Source organism: Bombina bombina, chromosome 4 (genome assembly GCF_027579735.1).
Source record: "Bombina bombina isolate aBomBom1 chromosome 4, aBomBom1.pri, whole genome shotgun sequence".
Taxonomy (NCBI): Eukaryota; Metazoa; Chordata; class Amphibia; order Anura; family Bombinatoridae; genus Bombina; species Bombina bombina.
This window is the reverse complement of record NC_069502.1, coordinates 257,357,961-257,381,512: the sequence shown is the minus strand read 5'-3', so window position 1 is coordinate 257,381,512 and position 23,552 is coordinate 257,357,961. Positions and strand designations below refer to the sequence as shown.

General features: G+C 36.5%; 1 protein-coding gene across 1 annotated transcript; it reads left to right on the top strand.

Annotated features, from left to right (window-relative positions):
- Positions 1–44: 44 nt before the first annotated feature.
- Positions 45–23,208, top strand: ERFE (erythroferrone). The gene is made up of 8 exons (XM_053708984.1): positions 45–582; positions 2,656–2,862; positions 3,674–3,785; positions 11,987–12,135; positions 14,264–14,372; positions 14,589–14,670; positions 20,845–20,923; positions 22,784–23,208. The coding sequence occupies exons 1-8, from the start codon at positions 457–459 to the stop codon at positions 22,880–22,882; spliced, it is 963 nt and encodes a 320-aa protein (XP_053564959.1). The 5' UTR covers positions 45–456; the 3' UTR covers positions 22,883–23,208.
- The last annotated feature ends 344 nt before the right edge of the window (positions 23,209–23,552 follow it).

Genomic DNA, 23,552 nt, shown 5'->3' with positions numbered 1-23,552 from the left:
GAAATGCATTTCTTACTCTGACAAACCTAAAAACCACCAGTAGATTTTCTCTGTTTCTTGGAAGAAGCCAGCATATCTTCTGATACTGTACTTGTAAGAGTGTTTGCGCGGGGCGTTGGATGTAATGTGCTGTTATCTAAACTGAGAGAACAAGACAGCTATATACAGCAGATACACAGCAGCAGTAGAGCAGAGGGACAAACAAAACCGAGAAGGAACCGCACTAATAGAGAGTCTGGTAAAGTGAACAGTTTGTGAAACTTTATAAACTACTACCCTAAATTAATTTACAAAGACTAAGAACCCCTTCATTTTGTGCTACTTTTGTATCACTGTAGGGGTGACAATAAATGAAGCAATAGTTTTTGGACTAGTCTTTAAATCTGAAAGTCTATAAAACAAAATTCTGACATAAAAATTCTGTAGTCTTGTAGAGTTCTGCTATAGTGTACAATTATGGAAGTAGCATACACACCAGTACCTCTGCGCTGTGTTCTGATGACTATTAGCATGGCAGTGCTACTGATTCTCCTCTGTGCTGGACCTGCCTGCACCCACAAGAACAGAGGACACAAGTCTCAAGTAAGTAACACTGACCACAGACACAAACTGCAATAAAGTGAGTGACAATAGCAAATGTGAAATAGTGCAAATGAATAAAACTCAAATGGTGCTTGATCTAAAGGACAAGGAATGGAGCTTTATAGCTTTTAGGACAGGTGGAAACTATGAGTGACCACAGAAAGCTTAAGGTATCTTAGGAACTTGATGGAGAACCACAATGTTATTTCATATAGCGTAGAATTACTTAACACCCAATTTAAAGTTTTGATCCACATTTTTTATTATGTTGCTCTAAAGCAATTGACTCAAAACCCCAGTTAAGAAAATTTGTTTAAAAAGGGGGGGAAAAAATCAGTTACCATGACAAAAAATAAATAAATAGAATCTTCATAGGTCTGTTGTACAAGTCCCCACTAAACTATATTAGTTCTTTTTATTGTTGTGTATTTTTAATTAGGTTAACGTTTTAAAACAGATAGGAATAAAGTCCAAGTTATTCAAAGTGGTTACTTTATTTCTCTTTGTGGAAATGCTTCATATGCTACATGGAATGGTTCAGAATGATGAAATAAAAACAAAAATGGTGAAAAAAGACAAAGCCAGCCAAGCTATTGCAAAGGATTTTAGTTATGTGCATGTTGTTGACAATGGAAAAGATAACAGTAAAGACATGAATAATAATCTGATCAAAATTCACAAACATTTATTCATTTTTATAGGTATGAAAAATGTTTCATTTCAGAGATTTATCTGATTTTAGTGAATATGTGCCCATAATTTTACATTTGCCTGTGCTCATAAGGGAAAACCTGACCATGTAAATGGCGCCCAAAGACCATGGTTACACAACACTGCATTAGATGCAAACAATAATATTTTTGCCTTTATAAAAAAAATTTATGGCAGCTCTTCAAAGTTAAATACGTATTTTTGTTGTATATTTCAGAGCTAGATATATATACAGAAAGAAAATTGTTCTCTCAGGAATGAACAACAGCTCAGTAGCTTGTCCTATGGCGATTTACCACCTGGGAGTAGCTTCTTTTAGCCCATTTGTGCTATTCACAGAGAAGAACTTTCCTAAAGTACATCAGTCTGATCCCGCCTAATAAGGTCAGTCCAGCCCCAAAATACCAGATAATCCCTCTCTGGACAAGGATACCAGGCAATCCCTCTCTGGACAGGGATACCAGGCAATCCCTCTCTGGACAAGGATACCAGACAATCCCTCTCTGGACAGGGATACCAGGCAATCCCTCTCTGGACCAGGATAACAGGCAATCCCTCTCTGGACAAGGATACCAGGCAATCCCTCTCTGGCCAAGGATGCCAGGTAATCCCTCTCTGGACAAGGATACCAGGTAATGCTTCTTTGGACAAGTATACCATGCAATCCCTCTCTGGACAAGGATACAGGCCAGGGCAATACCTTTCTGGACAAAGATACCAGGCAGTCCCTCTCTGGACAAGGATACCAGGCATCCCTCTCTGGGCAAGGATACCAGGCAATCCCTCTCTGGACAAGGATACCAGGCAATCCTTCTCTGGGCAAGGATACCAGGCATTGCCTCTCTAGACAAGGATAGCAAGTAATCCCTCTCTGGGCAAGGATACCAGGTAATCCCTCTCTAGACAAGAATACCAGGTAATCCCTCTCTGGACAAGGATACCAGGCAATCCTTTTGTGGACAAGGATACCAGGTAAATCCCTCTCTGAACAAGGACACCAGGCATTTCCTCTCTGGACAAGGACACCAGGCATTCCCTCTCTGGACAAGGATACCAGGCAATACCTCTCTGAACAAGGCTAAAAGAGGCTGCTCCCAGATCATAAATCACCATAGAACAAGCTACTGAGGTATTGTTTGTTCCTGAGAGAGCACTTCTCTTTCTCTATGTATTTCCAGAGCTAAATATGTTACACATTATATAGTAATAGGAAAATAAATTAAAAGGAAATCGGCATAGAATGGGAAATATACTTTTTGGGCAGCTTCTGTCTACCCTAAGCTTTATATACACACACTTTAACAATAGTAATATGTAAGTACAGTGTTAACCATGTTCTTTATATATGTATTATGCCTACAGGGGGTTTCATTTACAATATTACCTTCACTGGGGATCCCTGTGCTGACACCACCGCAAGGAGAGAACTCTATATTAACGCTACCAACGCAAAATGTGCCAAAGTTAAAGCAGCCCTCATGGCCCCCACGAGAGTCATGGCAGCTGTTTCTCAAAAATAATGAGCGTACGTTACCCAGCAAGAGAAAGGATCAAGAAGACATCTTAAGAGTGAGCTACCTAGTGCTTCTTATAATCTTCCATACAATGCATTTTCCATTACCAGACTGTCTTGTGCCCATCATTCTTGTCACAGAAATACTTAATGTACATGTGGCTACATAATTATATACAGCTGGCCCCCATCTAATTAATTTAGTGAATAATAAACATAATTACTGGGCCATGTGACTTATCCTAAAAAACTGATAACACAAATGAAGTTCTTTTCATAGGGGTTGGAGCAGGTAGGGTGATAAATTGCATTAAATAGCCAGTCAGGGCTTTCCACCCACACCCATGACTGATGCCCATATGCCAGATTCACAAAAGTAGAAGAGATCAGTTTCACATCTTGACTTTACAATTAATAGAATTGATGCTACATTGTATTATCCTCTATCTATCTGTCTGTCTATCTGTCTGTCTGTCAGTCTGTCTATCACAAAAACATTGTACCATATGCTTCTTTCAGAAGTTTCATTCCATTTGTTAGTTTCTATGTCAATAATCATAACTGAGATGTGCTATAAATATGCAGTTTAGAATTCCTCCATTAATTGACAAATGACATATGATATGAGTTATAAAATACACCTTAGCCTGTATGCTCTTGCAATATATTTCTATTCTGTACAAATAAATCTGTCACTAATTATTTTCAGGTAATATTACAGGTAGTTAATTTATATTGAACACAAACTGATTTAATATAATCAACAGCATATCAGCCTGTTATTCTTGTAACTTATTTAATAATGCAAATAATCCTAATGGTATAGGACACACCTAATTAAAGGTTTTTCTTTATTTTGGGCTTCAGTTTCGGCGCCCTGGTCCGGTTGGTCCACCAGCACCTCCAAAGCATCACAGTTATGCTTCAAATCCAAATACGCAAGGGAAGAGGCTTCATAAATTCCTGCAGCTTTTGAGAGGTAAGTGTATATGAAGAGAGCTGTGTATTGAAATATACAACTATTTATTTCCATATGTAACTGCGAGTGTGTGATTTCTACATGTCATGGTTTCCAAGCACGTACACTAGAAAAAAAAAACATTTAAACGTTAAATAGTAAATTACATAAATAAACAAATTTCATCAAGAAATGTTGCTACCAATACTAAACCGCTAGAGGTCAGTTTCCAACTGGCTTCAGATTCAGGGCTCAATAATCTAAAGGTTTCTGTTGAGATTATTTAAGAATGATTGCCAGTATTTCTATTTCCCTGGGGGGAATGATAAAAAGCCCTTTTTTACCCTAAAACTGGGCGTCTCGCTAAGAAGCGTATATTGCATTTTCATATAAGTTGCACAAATTACAAAAGTGTGCATTAAAAATTATAAACTAAAAAACAAACAAAATGAATATTAAACCATTCACACAAAAATAAGCAGGAAAATTATTGTATTGTTAAGGGCATCAAAAATGGTAACAAAATTGTTCACCAAAAATCGCAAACTTAAAATTTGTATGTAAATTACACAGAATTAAGTCGTATTAAATATGCAGCACGTAAACCATAATTTAAGTACACTGGATGTGCAAAAAACACATAGAAATATGTACTTAAAAGTAGAAAATACAAAGCCTAACTGTTGTTTTTTGTAAAATGGGCTAAATATTCGCACTCCATGGGCGTGTATGACATTGTTTCTCAAATCCCAGCGTAATTACCCTGCAGTCTCACTGTTTTTTCTTGCAACTTAAAAGGTGGTGAAGTTTATTTAAAATACTAAAAACACTAATTACTCTGAATGGAAAACCTATGCATACGAAAATAACAGCGAATTTAAGGTACAGTGCACTAAAAACAGCGCATTTTGATTTGTATTAGTCAGAATATTAAAGTTTAAACATAAACCAGTTTCCTCCTGTGTACTTCTTCCTCCATTGCAAAATTTTAGAAAGCAGAGAGCTCTCATTTTGTCTATTGGAGACATCTCACCACTCGCAGAGACGGCCCATTTTCTTTAATAATTGCACAAAGTATTTACTTACAAACGTTTGATCATTGGGCCTAAATAAACCTAGTGACTAAGTTACAAAATAACAAGAAAAAGAAAGCCATGGACAGCATTAGCACCATAAACCACAACAATGCTGTGAATTAATTTACACTTACAAGTTAAGTTGCAACTTGTGGATATCAAAGCTTCAATGTTTTTTCAATCACATTTTAATTCCAGATATCAGGTACACCAATCTACAACATGAGACTCATTCTCTCAAGTAAGTCTATTATTTGTCTACAGAAGAATAAATAATATGGCAATTCATTTTGTCTTCCACTCACTCACTCAGTGTTGTTTCTAGACATATGCATTTCATTTTGGTCAAATTCTGTTTTCAGACGAATTTTGGCCGATTCAAATGCGTCCAAATTTCAGCACCATAACTAAAATCCCGCAAAATTCCAAAAAATGAATAAATTAGTTTCAGAATTTTCGGATCCATTATTCATATTCAGAATTTTTATTTGTTCTAATCTAAACCGCAGTTCCTCAGTTCCTCGACATCGCTGTCACTAACTAAAGCTATGAACCCCTAAACTGCCATTCCCTATCATCGCCAACACTAACTAAATCACTAAATAAAGCTATAAACCCCTAAACTGCCATTTCCCCGACATCGCCGACACTAACTAAACCTATTAACCCCTAAACCACCATTCCCAAACATCGCCAACACTAACTAAACCTATTAACCACAGTTCCCTGACATCACCGACACTAACTGATACACTAAATAAACCTATTAATCCCTAAACCGCCATTCCCAAACTTCGCCAAGACTAACTAAACCTATTAACCCCTAAACCGCCATTCCCAAACATCGCCAACACTAACCTATTAACCCCTAAACTGCCGGCCCCCACATCGCAACAACGTAAATTAAAATATTAACCCCTAAACCTAACACCCCCTAACTTTAACATAAGTAAAATAGACCTATATTAAAGTTACAATTATTTTACTAACTACCTTTCTAAAAATAAATACAAACTTACCTGTGAAATAAAAATAAAACCTAAGCTAGCTACAATATAACTATTTACTAACTACCTATTTAAAATAAATACAAACTTACCTTTGAAATAAAAATAAAACCTAAGCTTACACTAATAAAACCTAACATTACTAAAAATAAAAAAAACTATCATTAGTAAAAATAATAAACACTAAAATTACAAAATTAAAAAACTACAATTACAAAAATTAACAAACAAAATTATCCCAAAAATAAAAATGATTCCTATTCTAATATCCCATTTAAAAAACAAACAAACAAAAAACACCCCAAAATAAAAAAAACCCTAATCTATTATAAACTACCAATAGCCCTTAAAAGGGCATTTTGTAGGGCATTTCCCTAAAGTTAACAGCTCTTTTGCAACAAATTAAAACAAACACCCCCTAACATTACAAATCCCCACCCCCCAGGGCAATGGGTAGATTAGTTTTTTTTAGTTAGGTTTTTTAATTTGTGGGTTGGGGGTGTGGGGGTTTCTAATGTTAGGGGGTGTTTGTTTTAATTTTTTTGCAAAAGAGCTGTTAACTTTACAGCAATGCCCTACAAAAGGCATTGGCTGTTTATTATAGATTAGGTTTTTTTTATTTTGGGGTGGTTTTATTTTTTTAAACGGGATATTAGAATAGGATTTTTTTTATTATTTTGGATGATTTTGTTTGTTATTTTTTGCAATGCGATTTTTTTTCCTTTTTTTATTTTTTAAATTAGGCATTTTTTATTTTTAATGGGCTGAAAAAGATCTGAATGCCCTTTTAAGGGCAATGCCCATACAAATGCCCTTTTCGGGGCAATGGGTAGATTAGGTTTATTTTTATTTTGTGGATTTGGGGGGTGGGGGTTTGTAATGTTAGGGGTGGTTTGTTTTTATCTTTTTGCAAAAGAGCTGTTAACTTTAGGGCACTACAAAAGGCCCTTTTAAGGGCCCTTGGTAGTTAATTATAGATTAGTTTTTTTTATTTTGGGGTGTTTTTTTTAAAAAACCCAGGTATTTTCGTTTGTTATTTTTTGTAATGTTAATGTTTATTATTTTTTGTAATTATAGTTTTAATTTTTTTTTTTTTTTTTTTTTTAGTAATGATAGGTTTTTTTATTTTTAGTAATGTTAGGTTTTATTAGTGTAAGCTTAGGTTTTATTCTTATTTCATAGGTAAGTTTTTATTTATTTTAACTAGGTAGTTAGTAAATAGTTATATTGTAGCTAGCTTAGGTTTTATTTTTAATTCACAGGTAAGTTTGTATTTATTTTTAAATAGGTAGTTAATAATTGTAACTTTAATTTAGGTCTATTTTAATTATGTTAAAGTTAGGGGGTGTTAGGTTTAGGGGTTAATAGTTTAATTTACGTTGTTGCGATGTGGGGGCCAGTGGTTTAGGAGTTAATAGGTTTAGTTAGTGTTGGTGAGGTTTGGGAACGGTGGCTTAGGGGTTAATAGGTTTATTTAGTGTTTCAGTTAGTTTCGGCGATGTGGGGGGCAGCAATTTAGGGGTTAATAGGTTTAGTTAGTGTCGACTATGTGTGGGGACGGAAGTTTAGGGGTTAATAGCTTTATGTGGGTGGCAGTGTTTCCTCTAAGGCCAGTTTTGTGTGCGGTCCAGCAGTGAAACAGTTAATTAGGGTAATCAACAAACACTACACAATGCAGACGGCAAGGATTGGTTTCATTATTAACTGTTTCAATGCTGGATCACGCACAAAACTGGCCTTAAGGGGAACACTGGTGGGTGGCAGCGGCGGCTTTAGATCATTTTGTTTCGGCAATCGCCGGCAAAATAGTTATGTTAAATTAAATAGTTTTTCCGGATTCTTTCATTTTTTTGGACCAATTCTTTATTCATATGCATTATTCTATTCTAAATTTCAGAATAGAATAATGCACATGAATAAAGAATGGATCCGAAAAAACGATTTAACTTAACATAACTCATTTACTAAAACAATTTGTTTTTACACTTAACTAATTTCCTGAAACAAAATTATATACTTAACTAATGAAAACGAAACAAAAATTTTTTTTTAGCGTTGCACATGTCTAGTTGTTTCAGGCCTAAAGAAGTGAAGGAATTCTCAAAAGTGTGGTTTTTTTTAAATGCATCCTAAAAAAAGGTTTTTTTTTGTAGTTATATATATTTTTTTTTTTTTGTAGTTATATTTTTATTGGATGAAAGAAATTATGACAATACATTGTGATACATTTCAGAACAAAATGAGTACATGTAGGCATGTCAAATTGTGCTGTACAAGAGCTTAACATCCTATATTGTATTTTTGAAGGTTATCAAACAACTTATACAACTTACTAAGAAATATAAAACCAAAAGTCGGTCACCACATCCATGCGAACACTGAAGATTCTCATGTCCATCTCGATATAAGAATATAATGATTTATACAATGTCTGTAAGATTTCTAACCGGGCTCTCTCCTCCCATTTGCTATAAATTTGCTCCTAATTTATATATAGTAGTTAATGTGCGTGCATTCGTGTTTCCCAATAGAACTTTACATTGTTAAACATTTCCATATCTTTTCTTATAAAGTAGCCATATTCTTCTAATTGGATTGTATGATTCATTGACCCCTCCCAGGCCTCATATGTGGGGATTTCTTGTGATTTCCATTTAGTAGCTATTAGGGATTTAGCAGAATTTAGAGCTAATTGTATTAATTTCCTACGTATCTTGCATTTGCATTTTGGGAGTAAGTTTAGTAATGCTGTTGTGGGTTGCATTTGATACTCATCGTTTTGATTGCTGACAGATTTAATAAATTCCCCTATCTTAAGCCAGAAAGGTTGCAATTTGGAGCAGGACCACCAGATATGTATCATGGAACCCCTACCTCCACACCCCCTCCAGCACATATCAGAGGCTGTCGGGTATATTGTCTTGATTCTCGCCGGGGTGAGGTACCACCTGGTCAGGATTTTAAAATTTAATTCTAAGGCTCTAGCAGATGTTGAGGATTTTCTGGTATTCTGTATAATATATTTCCATTCCTGTTCATTTAGTTCTCTCCCTAATTCCCTTTGCCATCTGCCCACATAATTAGGAACTTTGGGTAATTCACCAAGTGACAATGCCTTTTTGGCCCACGCCAAAGTGTGACACAGGGGTTGATTACTGAGACATTGTTGTTCGAACAAAGTGGGCTGTCTAGTAAGTCTTTCCTTATCTGGGGAGGTGGTCAGGAAGTGCTGAAGTTGCAGATATTTCAGCCACCTCGAGAAAGCTCCCCCCATTATGTCCCCAAGATCTGTTCTCGGCTTAAGTTTACCGCTAGTTAAAAATGTATATATGGGCGTTGTATAACCTATTTCCCAATCGAGCTGCCTACTAAGTTTTTGTTCTAAGCCTCCATGTAATTCTGCATTAGGTGAAACTGGAGACATTGGGGACCTAAGGGACGATATACTATTTTTACCCGCTATAGTACTATCCCAAATGTCGAATACATGCTGATACAGTGGGTAAGTTTTAATCCAAGCTGGGCGACTCTTTCTTTCTATCCAGCACAGCACCCCGGGAGAAGGGGCCTTCAGAATATGGGAATCCATTGTCACCCAGGCCTTATTGTCCGCATTTCGGTGCCAATCTAATATTTTTTGTAAGCATTTTGCTTTATAATATAATTCAATATTGGGGAGTCCTAGACCTCCACTACTTGTAGGTCTATACATTGTGGACTTAATGATTCTTGGTTTAATTTTACCCCATATATAGGTATTGAACAGTTTTTGGAGTTTATTGCGGAATGGGATAGTTAGCGCAATTGGTACAGTTTGGAGCATATATAGAACTTTGGGCAATGCGGTCATCTTTACTGCCTGTATACGGCCCCACCACGAGATCGATTTATCGCTCCATCTATTTAGGTCTTTAGCTAATTCATTGTATAAGTTTTGGTAGTTTTTCTCGAATAGGGTGCTGGGCCTAGGCGACAAGTGGATCCCCAAATATTTAATGGCTTTTTTCTGGGGAATGAAAGGGCATTTCTTTAATAATTCAGAATATTCTTCACTTGGCATAGTGATATTTAAAATTTCTGATTTTTGATCGTTCAATAGGAAATTGGAGAAAACTCCAAATTCCTTAAACTCCCTCAGCACTTCTGGGATCGACTCAGAAGGATTAGATAATGTGAGTAGCACATCATCGGCATAAAGCGACAGTTTATAGTTATTTTGTCCTATTTTTATTCCTGAGATTTGCTTGTTTTGTCTAATTTTATGGGCCAGAACTTCCATACTCAACACAAACAAAAGGGGGGACAAAGGACATCCCTGTCGGGTTCCATTCTGAATGGAAAACTTATCAGATAATATATTATTTGCTTTCACTTTAGCTGAGGGATTGTGATATAAACTAAAGATTCTTTTTATAATTGTATCCCCAAATCCCATTTTCCGTAATATTGCTTGTAAAAATCTCCAATCTAGGCGATCGAACGCTTTTTCAGCATCAGCGGAGACAATCACCATTTCTAGTTTATTAAATTTAGCGTAGTCAATTAGTTGTAATGTTCTGATGGTGTTGTCTCTCGCTTCCCTCCCCGGGACAAAACCTGCTTGGTCCAAGTGGACAATTTGGGGTAAAATTTTATTGATACGCCCAGCCAAAATCTTTGCGTAGAGTTTGAGGTCTGTGTTGAGTAGAGATATGGGTCTGTAGCTGCTTGGTTGATTAGCTGGCTTGTTTGGTTTAGGGAGTACGGAAATATAGGCTTCTAAACACTCTGCTGGGAAACTCCCCAATTCATCAATGTATTGAAATGCTTTTAATAAATGTGGGGCTATAAGTGTTTTGTACATTTTATAATAACTATTCGAAAAGCCATCTGGGCCAGGGCTTTTATTATTGGGTAGCGACTCAATAGCGTCTAAGATCTCTTTCAGTGTGATTGGGGAATCCAGGGTATCCGCCTCTTGTGCTGAAATTTTAGGTGTATCAACCGAATCTAGATATTGATTAAGGGCTTCTAAGTTTCCCGTTGCATCTTGATTCGCTATATTATATAATTTAGCATAATAGTTACCAAATACATTTGCTATATTTTTCGGCTCCGTCTCAGTCTGTCCCTTATCATTTTCAATTTTGAAAATATGGGCCTGGTATATCTTTTTTGCTAGGGATTTAGCCAACCACGTACCAGCTTTATTGCTGTTGTGAAAATACATTTTTTTAAGATAGAATGCTTTGTTGTTGGCATCTTTTTGTAGTAGTTTTCGAAAGGCAACTCTGGCCTCGCACACTAACCGTGTGAGAACATCGTTTGTGGGGTTGAGTTTATGTCGCTGTTCTGCTATCTTTAAATTAGAGAGTAGTGTTTGAAACTCTGTGTCATATTGTTTGCGGAGGGTTGCTCTTTGTTTGATTAGCTCTCCCCTGATAGTTGCTTTGTGTGCTAGCCAATTATTCATATTATTTGTGTCTCCTGAAGTGTTGTGTCGAAAAAATTCTTTTATATGTTCGCTTATCTGATTTTTAATAGGTGGATTATGTAATAGAGTAGAGTCCATCCGCCACAAAGGTTGGCGTTTGGGCATTGAGGGCCATTTAAGTTCTAGGGTAATAGAAGCATGATCCGACCATGATATCGGCAGAATCTCTGTGTCAGAGGCTAGAGCTATATTATTATGGTCTAACAGCCAGTAGTCTATTCTAGAATAAGAATGACCCGGGTGTGAGTAAAAGGAATAACTACGGGTTCTGGGGTGGTGTAGCCTCCAAACATCCATCAGTAAAAGGGTATCTAGTTTTTGGAGGAGCCCTGTTCTATTTTTCTGAGTTAGCTAAAAAAAGGTTTTATTACTTACGGAAACCATCTTGTTATTCTGGTATCTGAATCGCTCGACTTATTCAACTACTCCAATTACTATGTTTATTGATACATTTTATTTTGAATGCTTGGTTAGATTTCTGACATTTTTCTTGAAAGCAATGGTTTTTGGCAAAGATCAGAACAAAAAGGTGAACATATTAATTAAATGAATGAAAGAATTTATGTGATTGTTTTTTTTTTTTTATAATGTTATGGTTGGCTTTTGGTTCTTGTTGCATTTTTATGTGAATTAGTAAACTAACAACTGCACTATATTACACAACAGATCTTTTACTGAGAAAGCAAGAGGAGGGTGGACAAAAACCTGTGCATCCAATTCTTCCCCCAAAAGTACCGGCTGCCTTCATCTGCAGGACAAACAAAGACACAATTCTAGATCCTGGAGCCAATCAGGAGCTTCACCTGTACCAATGGGTAAATAAAGACACTGAATAGGAATAAAAAAGTATAACTATAAAATACTTAAAATAGAGCATCAAAAACAATTAGCTTTGTTTTATGGGTCCAGCAAGGTGATAACTCTTCTAGTTACTTAACCAGTGTATAACCACAAGGCAATCTGTAATTGCAACAGGAACATAAGAAAGAAAATAGAGTTTAGAAATTTATTTTCAGTCCTGAAGCATTTTACTAGTAGAACAGATCTCTTCCTTAATATCTTCACCTCAGTTACTATCTTTTATCACCTTTTCACCCTTATTTCCTCATTTCTGTTATGTTTTACTTTAACAGTCAAAGTGCTAGATTCCAATATTGCTGTTAATCCCCAGCATTGTCTTTCTTGTTTTGTGAAAATTACCTAATGCTTAAACCAATATTCCATTCCTGCTGCAACTAAACTCATTGAGGGCTAGATTACAAGTGCTGCGCTAACTATTGTGCGCAAGTGATAAGGAGATTTATCGCAGCGCAATTGAATTTAATGTGCGTTGGTTAAGCATGACTTCAGAGCTCTGGTTAACTGCTATTCAAGACAAAAAAGTTGAACAAAAAACATCAAAATTATATTTAAAATTAAAGTTACTCTCATAATAACAGTATCTAATAACAATTATTTTAAAAAAAAGCATACAATAAAAGGTTATATGAGGTCTCAGGTGTTAGACAAAAAGGCATACAAAGGACTTTAACATAGAGATACATACATATACATGTCTAAATATGTTTATGTGTGTATATATATATATATATATATATATATATATATATATATATGTGTGTGTGTGTGTGTACATATGTATTTATGTATTTATATGTGTATATATGTATTTACAGACATATATACACATATAAACACATAAATACATATGTATATACATATATAGATATATATAAGTGCATTGGAGCCCTTTGCAGTCAAGTAGCTGAAAACATAAAACATCATATTTATGCAATATTCATTTTTAATAAAGTGTTCAACTGTGTTTGTACTGTAAATATTTCACATTCCAATGTTCTTCACATAGGGGAATATGCTCAAAGCATATCTGTATATATATTAATCATATAAATATAGGTATAGATATATATGTTACTAAAAGCACTATATATATATATATATATATATATATTAATATATATATATATATATACACACTTTTCGCGCTCCTTTGAAGTCTATGGAGGAATACATTAACAGGGTTGTGATATTCCAAGTTCGGCTTTTTGCGTGTCAGGTTAGCGGTTGTGGTAAAACATTTTACTTTCAACTTGTAATAAATGCACTACTTGACACGCACAACAATTTTACTTCTAGCAGAGTTAACTTGCAAGGGCAAAATACTGCATATTTTGCAGCCATCTTTCTTAAAACATCTTGATGACTTCCTTACTCTAATATTTTTTTAGCACTTAAACACCATTTCTTGATAAATAGGGCATAAGTAGTTAATGCCTCACGCCTAGTGGTAAGAATGGAGATCATTGAATGTACTTGCCATTGTTATACAGACAACATAATTACTTCCCATCACAACCAAAATGTCTCCTCTAATTAAACCCCTATCCGCCAGAACAGCCAATAGCTTTGCCTTCTTTAAATTATTATCACCACCTGTCTGTAGTTGCCCACACAAACCACTTATCTTAGTTATCCACATAACAACTAATGCCCCACAGTATTAATCCACTACTTCCCTACCTACAAAGCAGTACCCTAGCGGGCTACTAAGCTACAGCTGCTCGCTGAATTCCTCATAGCCACAACCACCCAAGTCAAGCAATTCCCTCTAGGGTTCCTCCCTTCTGGAAAGCACATGCAATTCAATATCCCCTTATGGTCCAGCTTCTATGGTAATGCCCTGTTCAAGCATTCCCATCTAAATAAAAATCCAATCAGAAGAGAGAGGAGCAGTCTGTTCTGACATCCATTCTGCTCAGTTTAGCAGTAAATAATGTGATTATGTATGTATGTATAAATAAATATACACTTAAGAAATAACCTACATTACATTGGAAATTAAAGAGGCATGGCCCAGGCAGGAACTGCATGTCACCTTTCATGATCTTTGTGATATTAATAACATTCTTGCTTATCTTGAAGCCACAGGAGGAAGGGTCATTCTACAGAGGAGCTGGACTCAATCTTACCAGTGGACAATACACAGCTCCACTCAGTGGACTTTTCAGCTTTACTGCTAAACTGCATATTGGTGAGTCACCAATTTTAAAGATCCAACAGCATCATGTTTCATTGAATTCATTGAGGTTTCTGGATATAAAATGATTAGTCTTTTTGATATAATAACCTAAGTTTGGCAAGATAATATAGTCATAGGTGATACCTTTCCTCAGTCTTTTGATGTGGATAGTAGAAGGTTATTGTTCAATGTTATGTGTGATATGATTAGCCCTGTATTTGTCTGCAGGTTTAGAAAAACAGACAGAGATGGAAAAGCAAGGCTATGTACACACCCAGCTTTGTATCCAGTCATTATGCCAGCAAAACTTGTAAGTACTTTAGTGCGTCTCCTAGAATGAAATGCTGATGAAACATAAAAACTCATATTGCTAAGTGCAGTGATACTGTTTCGTGCTCTTTATGGTCTCATCAATTGTATTATATGTATGCAATAATGTGAAAATACTATAAAACAAAAGGTTTAGTTGGAGTATAGCATATAGACACAAGGCAAGTACTTTTGTAATATTATGTTTTATATACCTTTTTGTTTTCTTATGCAATTGCTACTGTAATCCTGTGCCTTATGTGTTTAACTGGTTCCCACTTTTGTAAAAATGCTCAATATATTCATAATCATTTTTGCAACCTCTTGTCTCTATAACAAACTACATTATTCAATTACTCCTTCTCCCTCTCCACCTGCACTGTTCATTAACCCATCTCTCTTAAACTCACCTTACTTTTGTACTCATGAACTTTACCTATTCTTAAACACTCTCTCTCCCCCCTGCAGCTCGTCTCAAAAACAGTCTCATTACTGCAAACCTGTATCTCATCTCATGTCACTCTCCCTCTTGCTTTTACTAACTGCTGGTGACATCTTCCCTAATCCTGGTCCCCAACCACTGCCTAGCCGTGCACATCCATGTGTACCGTCCCATAGACTCCGAAAACAAAACTCTGCAAACCTTACTCACATTCCTCTTGCATCAAAAGCCACTACCCCTTTCACTTGCGCACTCTGGAACTCTCGCTCTGTTTGCAACAAGCTCACTTCTATACATGACCTTTTCATCTCCCGCTCCCTCAACCTTCTGGCCCTAACAGAAACCTGGCTCCACTGCTGCTCTGTCACATGGGGGTCTCCACTTCAGCCACACTCCTAGGTCTGGTAATAGACAAGGAGGTGGTGTAGGTATTTTACTTTCCTCTCGTTGCACCTTTCAACAAATACATCCCATCTCTTCACTCACATTTCCCTCATTCGAAACCCACATGATTCGCTTATTCTCTCCTCTCTCTATACGTGTTGCAGTCATATACCGACCCCCTGGCTCCTCAACTCAATTTCTAGAACACTTGGCTGCCTGGCTACCTTTTTTCCTTTCCTCAGACACCCCTGCCCTCATTCTTGGCGACTTCAACATCCCTTTTGACAATCCCACTGCCTCATCTGCAAAACAACTTCTGCAACTCACTTCCTCTTTCGGTCTGTCACAATGGACTGATTCTCCCACTCACAAAGACGGTCACTCTCTTGACCTGATCTTTATCTATCGATGCACTCTCTCAAACTTCACAAACTCCCCCTTCCTCTTTCTGACCACCATCTCCTTACTTGCAACATATCATCCCTCCCTACAACTCTCCCTCCTTCTTCTCCTCACACCAAAGTTCACAGAAGCATTATGTCATTAGATTAGCAACAGTTTGCTAATTCCCTCAAACCTCTCCTCTCATCCTTTGCCTCCAGAGTTCAGCTGATTTTCTTCATTACAAATTCATCTTGAAATCCTACTATTCTGCCCTTAATCTCCATAAGCAACACTACTTCTCTACTCTTATCTCTAATCTTTCTTCAAACCCAAAACGTCTGTTCTCCACTTTCAATACTCTCCTCCACCCTCCCCCAACTCCCAATACAACTTCTCTGTCAGCTCAGGACTTTGCAAGCCACTTCAATAAAAAAATTGACTCCATCAGAAATAAAATCAGCTCTCAACATAATTCCATTCTCTCACCCCCTCAAATGCTCTCACTCAACCACAACCCACATAACCTTAAACTTAGCTCATTCTCTCCTGTTACTGAGGAAGAAGTTTCGGCACTTATACTGTGCTCTCACCTCACTACCTGTCCCCTTGACCCTATCCCCTCACATCTACTCCCCTCCCTCTCTGCTACTGTTACCCCTATACTTACACACATTTTTAACCTCTCCCTAAGCACCGGTATATTTCCCTCATCGCTAAAACATGCACTGGTCACACCTATCCTCAAAAAACCTTCCCTTGATCCTACCTTCCCATCCAACTACCACCCTACTTCCCTCCTCCCTCTTGCCTCAAAGCTTCTCGAAAAAATAGTATATGCACGCTTATCCCATTTCCTTATGTTAAACTCCCTTCTTGACCCATTGCAATCTGGATTTCGTCCCCATCACTCCACAGAGACAGCTATTGTTAAGGTTACCAACGACCTACTTACAGCAAAATCAAAAGGCCACTTCTCTCTGCTTATCCTCCTTGATCTGTCCGCAGCCTTTGACACTGTTGACCACCCTCTCTTGCTCCAAACCCTCCAATCCTTCGGCATCTGTGACACAGCCCTTTTGTGGCTCTCTTCCTACCTGTCAAACTGTACCTTTAGTGTAGCCTTCTCTGGGGCCTCCTCTGCCCCGTCACTACTTTCTGTCAGAGTACCGCAAGGCTCTGTCCTTGGTCCCCTTCTCTTTTCAATCTACACGTCATCACTAGGTTCCCTAATAAAGTCCCACGGTTTCCAATATCATTTGTATGCTGACGACACCCAAATCTACTTCTCTGCACCAGACCTATCTCCTTCCTTGCTAACCCGTGTCACTAACTGTCTTTCTCACATCTCTTCCTGGATGTCCTCTCACTACCTCAAGCTAAATCTCTCCAAAACTGAGCTCCTCATTTTGCCCCCTTCTTCCAAAATTGCCACCCCCAATCTCTCTATAACTGTCGACAACTCCATTATTACCCCTACCCTGCATGCCCGATGTCTCGGGGTCACATTTGACTCAGATCTTTCTTTCACTCCTCACATTCAGTCCTTGGCTAAAGCCTGCCGCTTCCACCTTAAAAACATCTTGAAAATTTGACACTTCATTACACAAAACACAACTAAGGTTTTAATCCACTCTCTCATTCTTTCCCACCTCGATTACTGCAACTCTGTCCTCTCTGGTCTCCCCACCTGCCGCCTAGCTCCTTTACAATCCATAATAAATGCCTCTGCCAGACTCATCTTCCTTACACGTCACTCTTCATCTGCTGCACCTCTCTGCCAATCCCTTCACTGGCTTCCTCTTGCCTCTAGGCTCAAACACATAACTCTCACTCTGACATACAAAGCCCTCAACTGCACTGCTCCCCCCTATATCTCAGACCTTGTCTGCAGATACTCTCCCTCCCGTCCCCTTCGCTCTGCTCATGACCTCCTACTCTCCTCCTCTCTGGTTACCTCATCGCACTCCCATTTACAGGACTTTTCCAGACTGGCTCCCATCTTGTGCAACTCTCTGCCTCGCTCCACAAGACTCTCCCCTAGTTTTGAAAGCTTCAAGCGCTCCCTAAAGACTCTACTGTTCAAGGATGCATACAACCTACACTAACCTTACTTTATACCAATTCCACTCCTCCATCGCTATCCCCTGAACCCCCTTAGCATATAAGCCTAAGAGTCCAGCTGTTTGTAGATCACCTTCATAATAGCTGACTGCAACAGTGCGACTCTCGGCAGGGCCCTCTACCGATTTGATCCCTATATTTGTTTTGTTGTACAACCCCTTTGTTTATAGCACTGCGGAATCTGTTGGCGCTCTACAAATAACCGATAATAATAATATTTAATACATTTTGTACTAGAATACAAGTGGAGAGCAAAAATATTAGTGATTTTGCACACTAATATTGCTCAGGTTAAATTAATAACACCTTTATTTTTCCACTCATATTACAAGTTGAAAATATTTTTTTAATCGCTTGAGCAAAAGTGTAGGGTGCGCCACCATCTGGATGTCAGCTAGCATATGTTAGTACAAGTCCTGGGTGCCAAGCACGCTAAGCCTCCATTTAGCATGGCCAGGGACCTGGCAAGATGAGGTTAGCACGCTCTCCAGAGACTTTTAAAGGGACACTGAACCCAATTTTTTATTTTGTGATTCCGATTTCTTTCTAATTTACTCCTATTATCAAATTTTCTTCATTCTCTTGGTATCTTTATTTGAAATGCAAGAATCTAAGTTTAGATGCCGGCCCATTTTGCTTAAAAAGTTGCTTAAAATTGCATGCTCTATCTGAATCATGAAAGAAAAAAATTAAAGCCTTAAAAAAATCAATTTAAAGGAAACAAATAAATAAAGAAATTTTTTATCAGTATTTTATTTTTATTTTTTTTATTTCATTTGCGCATTCGATTTTCATACGAAAATGAATGCACATGTCTAATCTATCTATCTATCTATCTATCTATCTATCTATGTATCTATCTATGTATCTATCTATATATATATAAAAAATATCTATTTATAGATAGACTTAGAACGTATTCCCCTATGTGAACATTGGAATGTAAAATATTTACAGTTAAATACTTTATTAAATATGAATATTGCATAAACATGATTTTTCATTAACTGCTAAGGGCTCTAATTCACTTATATATACTGTAGATATGTTTTTATGTGTAATATGTGTATATGTGTCAGTAAATACATATATACACAAATACATATGTACACACACACACACATATATATATATATATATATATATATATATATATATTTGTATAATTAGACATGTGAATGTATGTGCTATGTTAAAGCCCTTTGCAGCCCTATTTTTATCATATCTTTGAACGTTTATAACTTTTTTAATGCAATTTTTTTAGACAGTGTTATTATTAGTTTAGCAGTACTTTTAAATATATATTTGATGTGTTTGTGCAACTTTTTTGTCTTGCATAATAGATACCCAAAGCTCTGAAGTTGCGCTATTCCGAGGGGCATTTAAACAAATTACGCTCAAGCAAACACCTTTACTTTCAATTTGCAATACGTGTGCTACTTCTGGCGTGCGCAAAGAACCGCAATAATTCCCTTATCGCTTGTGCACAACAGTTAGAGTGCCTCTTGTAATAAAGCCCTTAGTTATATACTATTGTGTTGAAAAGAAATATAATTTAAAAACACTGCACACATACACAAATACAAACTATTATCACCCATTAAAAATATGGGGAGTGCTAAAAAAAATGTTGCTCACATTAAAGGGACATTAATCACTTTGAGATGGTAGTATAAAATGATAAAGCGTATATATAAAAACTGCAATATACTTTATTTATTTTGTCCCCTTTTCCTGTAATTCCATTTTGAAATTGTGAGCAGTTCAGGTCCTGTTAGAAATCTAAGTGCAGAACACTGTTATATTCCACACAGCCATTGGCTGCAGACTCTAGTGACCTATTTATAACTGTCACTAATTGGCCACAGCAGAAAAGGTAACCTAAGTTACAACATGGCAGCTCCCATTGTTTTATAGGCACAAACTTTACCCTTATTTTGTCAATATTTAGACAGCTAAGGAAACTTTACAAAATAGGAATCTGTGATGGTGCAAACAAAACACAGAAGGGCGCCTCCTAGTGTAATATCGTACAAGCAGTATATATATATACAATGGCAATAGACTGGTACTCACAAATGTGGCAGCACTCACTCATGCTTAGTGGCACCTTCTGGGATCTCTCACTGTTCTTGGGCTCTCACACACCTCGGTATAGCCATTGTATATATATACTGCTTGTACGATATTACACTAGGAGGCGACCTTCTGTGTTTTGTTTGCACCATCACAGATTCCTTTTTTCTGATCTACTTCTGGGAAGGAGAGGCCGTTATCTGAGGACAAAGACACCAAGGAGTGCTAAACCAAGTGGAAGTTTCATCTTTAGAGACTGATCACACCTTGGACTGATAAGTCATAGCATTTAATATGCAATAATTATAGTCACCATTTATATTTTTTATTGTTATTATATAGTGTCATATTGTCATATTGGTCTGTTTTGCGCCCCCTTGAGTGGTGACGTGGGAATGTCATCAGGTTTGTCTTGAACTTTACAAAATACAACTACTTGTTATTCTCAGATAAACCTTTTCTTTGAATGAATCATTCTATCTAGCATTTTTTAGTGTTTAATGTCCCTTTAAGATTGTCTGGGAAACCTTTTTTTTTTTTTACCATTTACTTGTAGTACCAGATTGTACACTCTGTTTTATTGATTGTGCTTCACTTGTAATCTATTCCTTTATAGGGTTTGATGCTCTAACTTTAAAACCCATATACATTATATCAAAGGTACCTAATATTAAGCAACTTTAAGTTTGTGAATAAAAATAAGGAACATGGAAATAGAACGTGAAATGAAATTATCTAGTGCTAAATAAAGTGAAACTGTTTTTCTAGGTCCCTGGAAGATATCAGAAGTATTACTGGCAACAAAGTCTCTCACACTATCACCTTAAATGGAATCTTACATTTACAGGTAAAAAAATATCCCTAGCAAGTGAAAGAACTTCACCCTAGACATGTGCACAGGCAAAAACAAATCTTCCAAAATAATTATTTGTCATAGAATTTTTTTTTTACTTATGGGGTTGATCAAAATTATAAACAAAAAACTGCTAACCCACTGTTTCCTATGAGGAACGTCTTCAGTGCAGCAGAGGAGCAGCTGGGCAGTAGATTACATTTAAATTAGTAGCTTGTGCTACTACTACAAGCCAGCAGTAGCACAAAAAACAGATATTTTTAAAATATTTGTATTGCAGTCAGGGTTGGCTATGAACAAAGGAGATGCTTACATACATATTGACACTAGGAGGCCCATTTATCAAGCTCCGAATGGAGCTTAAAGGGCCGTGTTTCTGGCGAGTCTTCAGACTCGCTAGAAACAGCAGTTAAAGACCGCTGCTCCATAAACCTGTCCGCCTGCTCTGAGCAGGGGGACAGGCATCGCCGCAATTCAACCTGATCGAGTACGATCGGGTTGATTGACACCCCCCGGGTTGATTGACACGGCCGATTAGCTGCGAGTCTGCAGGGGGCGGCGTTGCACAAGCAGCTCTTGTGAGCTGCTGGTGCAATGCTGAATACGGAGAGCGTATTGCTCTCCGCATTCAGCGAGGTCTTGCGGACCTGATCCTCACTGTCGGATCAGGTCCGCAAGACGTTTGATAAATTGGCCTCTAGGGATGGGTGAATGTTCTACAACATTCAAAAAATGAAACTAATTTTAACACATTTGCTCATTCGTTTTGATTTTCAAATGTTTTTACAAAATTCTATCATTCGTTTAATGTAATGGTATTTCTAATGCTACCTTTAAATGTAATATTCGATTCAAATTATGCAATATTCAAATAATTTTTTTTTAAATATATTTCTAATAGTATTTCTAATGCTCTCTTTTAATGTAATATTCAAATTATGCAGTATTCGAAATAGAAACATTCAAATTGATATATTTGTATCTATTATGTATCATTTTACTAAATTCCAACTTCAAATGTGGAAATTCGATCTAATTATGAAAATTCAAAAATGTAAGTAACATTTGAAAACCAGAAATAATATTCGATTACTGAATTTTAATGGATTTTCATTCTTATCAACATTCAATTGTCCAAAACGAATGTCCACAGAACTCTTCGCTCTACCAAGCGTATTGCACTTTCAGCACATTCGCCCATCCCTAATTGACACAGACAACTCAATTAGCTGACAAGAACATTACTAAATTGCTTTTGAATAATGTCATTTTTTCTTTTTTTTCTGTAATTCTATTTTTGGTTTCAGACAAATGCATTGAATAACTCAGTTGATTTATTTCCATTAGTCCAATTTCACATAAGTATATAGTAGTGATGTCACATAAGTGTATAGTAGTGATGTCACATAAGTATATAGTAGTGATGTCACATAAGTGTATAGTAGTGATGTCACATAAGTATATAGTATTGTTGTCACATAAGTATATAGTAGTGATGTCACATAAGTATATAGTAGTTATGTCACATAAGTATATAGTAGTTATGTCACATAAGTATATAGTAGTTATGTCACATAAGTATATAGTAGTTATGTCACATTAGTATATAGTAGTTATGTCACATTAGTATATAGTAGTTATGTCACATTAGTATATAGTAGTTATGTCACATAAGTATATAGTAATGATGTCACATAAGTATATAGTAGTGATGTCACATAAGTATATAGTAGTTATGTCACATAAGTATATAGTAATGATGTCACATAAGTATATAGTAGTAACACAAGACGATTTCCATGAGATTTATAGTTTGCGATGACATCACATTCTAACACAAACTGTATTCTCCAGGCAGGACAGTACGTTTCCATTTTCTTAAAGAACAAGACAAGTTCTCGATTGGTGGTGAAAAAGGGATCAGGCTTCAGTGGTATCTTCCTGGGGTTGTGATTCGTAAGAAGTATTTGTGGATAAGCAGCAGATCACTTTTATAGCAGCAATGGATTTTATGCTGAACATAAACTGATTCTGCAGCAGAAAGATATAAACTGTCATCTATGTGAATTAAGTTAAAAGTATTTTTATTATATATATTTATAAATAACTAAATAGAACAAACACGTATACTTAGGGTACTTTATCAATTACAACTGTATCCTGTATAACTAATCTATTAGAACATTTAATAAAACAGAGTAAATATAATGTGTATGCATAAAAAACTATTTTATTAAAATGTATTTATATATAAAATATATTCTAATCTCACGTTTAAACCTTGTGTATCCAGTTCTTGAACTCTAAAAATATTGTCACCTGGTAATGCTCCCCCCCATTAGCTACTGCAGTAATGTAATGCATGGATGTAATTCTTCAATGACCACACAAACTAAAGGGACAGTCAATACCAGAATTTTTGTTCTTTAAAAAGATAATCTCTTTATTACCCAATCCCCAGTTTCTTTCATGTAATTAGCAAGAGTCCATGAGCTAGTGACGTATGGGATATACATTCCTACCAGGAGGGGCGAATTCCTGAGTTCTTTATCAAGTAACATGTTTATAATTGGGGTTCGAAATCAGCTCCTTAATATTGCGATGTACGTGCCGTATTCCAGCT

Coding starts and splice junctions, on each gene's coding strand:
- ERFE (XM_053708984.1), top strand. CDS start 457: ATGGAAGTAGCATACACACCAGTACCTCTGCGCTGTGTTCTGATGACT. Junction 583..2,655: donor ACAGAGGACACAAGTCTCAA/GTAAGTAACACT, acceptor TTATGCCTACAG/GGGGTTTCATTTACAATATT. Junction 20,924..22,783: donor ATGGAATCTTACATTTACAG/GTAAAAAAATAT, acceptor TGTATTCTCCAG/GCAGGACAGTACGTTTCCAT.